The sequence below is a fragment of the Macaca mulatta genome, chromosome 11 (assembly GCF_049350105.2).
Source record: "Macaca mulatta isolate MMU2019108-1 chromosome 11, T2T-MMU8v2.0, whole genome shotgun sequence".
Lineage (NCBI taxonomy): Eukaryota > Metazoa > Chordata > Mammalia > Primates > Cercopithecidae > Macaca > Macaca mulatta.
Genome location: NC_133416.1, coordinates 13,483,589 through 13,485,051, shown reverse-complemented (window position 1 = coordinate 13,485,051; position 1,463 = coordinate 13,483,589). Strand labels below are relative to the sequence as shown.

At 38.8% G+C, this 1,463-nt stretch overlaps 1 protein-coding gene across 1 annotated transcript; it reads left to right on the top strand.

The window, feature by feature from the left end:
- Nucleotides 1–229: 229 nt before the first annotated feature.
- On the top strand, nucleotides 230–1,159 carry LOC694509 (taste receptor type 2 member 45). The gene has a single exon (XM_015151087.3). The coding sequence runs from the start codon at nucleotides 230–232 to the stop codon at nucleotides 1,157–1,159; it is 930 nt and encodes a 309-aa protein (XP_015006573.2).
- Nucleotides 1,160–1,463: the final 304 nt, after the last annotated feature.

Below are 1,463 nucleotides of genomic sequence, written 5' to 3'. Positions count from 1 at the left end.
CCGGCAGCAACAGCTCCCTCAGGTCCCCTCCCGTGCTGTGGAAGGTTTGTCCTTTTGCTCTTCATGATAAACCTTGCTACTGCTCACTCTTTGGGTCTCTGCCCTCTTTAAGAGCTGTAACACTCTCTGCGAAGGTCCGCAGCTCTCAGCGAGATCACGAACCCACCTGCAGGAACCAACTCTGGACACAACACCAGCATTTTTAAAATTTCTTTTTGTCTGTTCAGACATGATAACTTTTCTGTCTATCGCTTTTTCAATTCTAATAATGGTTATATTTGTTATTGGAAATTTTGCTAATGGCTTCATAGCATTGGTAAATTCCACTGAGTGGGTCAAGAGACAAAAGATCTCCTTTGCTGACCAAATTCTCACTGCTCTGGCAGTCTCCAGAATTGGTTTGCTCTGGGTGTTATTATTACATTGGTATTCAATTGTGTTGAATCCAGCTTTTTATCGTGTAGAGGTAAGAATTACCACTTATAATGTCTGGGCAGTAACCAACCATTTGAGCAACTGGCTTGCTACTAGCCTCGGCATATTTTATTTGCTTAAGATTGCCAATTTCTCCAGCCTTATATTTCTTCACTTAAAGAGGAGAGTTAAGAGTGTCATTCTGGTGATGCTGTTGGGGCCTTTGCTATTTTTGCCTTGTCATCTTTTTGTGATAAATATGAATGAGATTTTACAGACAAAAGAATATGAACGAAACATGACTTGGAAGATCCAATTGAGGAGGACAATGTTCCTTTCAGATACGGCTATAACCATGGTAGCAAACTTAGTACCCTTTACTCTGACTCTGATATCTTTTCTGCTGTTAATCTGTTCTCTGTGTAAACATCTCAAGAAGATGCAGCTTCATGGCAGAGGATCTCAAGATCCCAATGCCAAGGTCCACATAAAAGCTTTGCAAACTGTGATTTCCTTCCTCTTGTTATGTGCCATTTACTTTGTGTTCGTAACCATATCAGTTTGGAGTTTTCAGACTCTGGATAATAACCCTGTCTTCATGTTCTGCCAAGCTATTACATTCAGCTATCCTTCAGCCCACCCATTCATCCTGATTTGGGGAAACAAGAAGCTAAAGCAGACTTTTCTTTCAGTTTTGTGGAATGTGAGGTACTGGGTGAAAGGACAGAAGCCTTCATCTCCATAGATTCACGAGAGGGGCATTGTGTGTTTCCTAGCAGAAAACAAACTGGTGGTGTATGGAACATTTTTATATTTCTTACTGTGTTTTCTGTAATGTATGTGTATGAGTAATTTCCACACCTATACCTAGAAAAGTCTTTTACCTAAAGTTAGTCTAAAAAAGTGTATATATATGTGTGACTGTGTTTATGCATGTGTGAAAAACTTAAGAACATTGACAATAACATACACTTTTTTGTTTTTTCACACAAACTGCCAAAGTATACAAAATATGATAAAAAATCTTTAGAATTATGAAGTCATGTTTA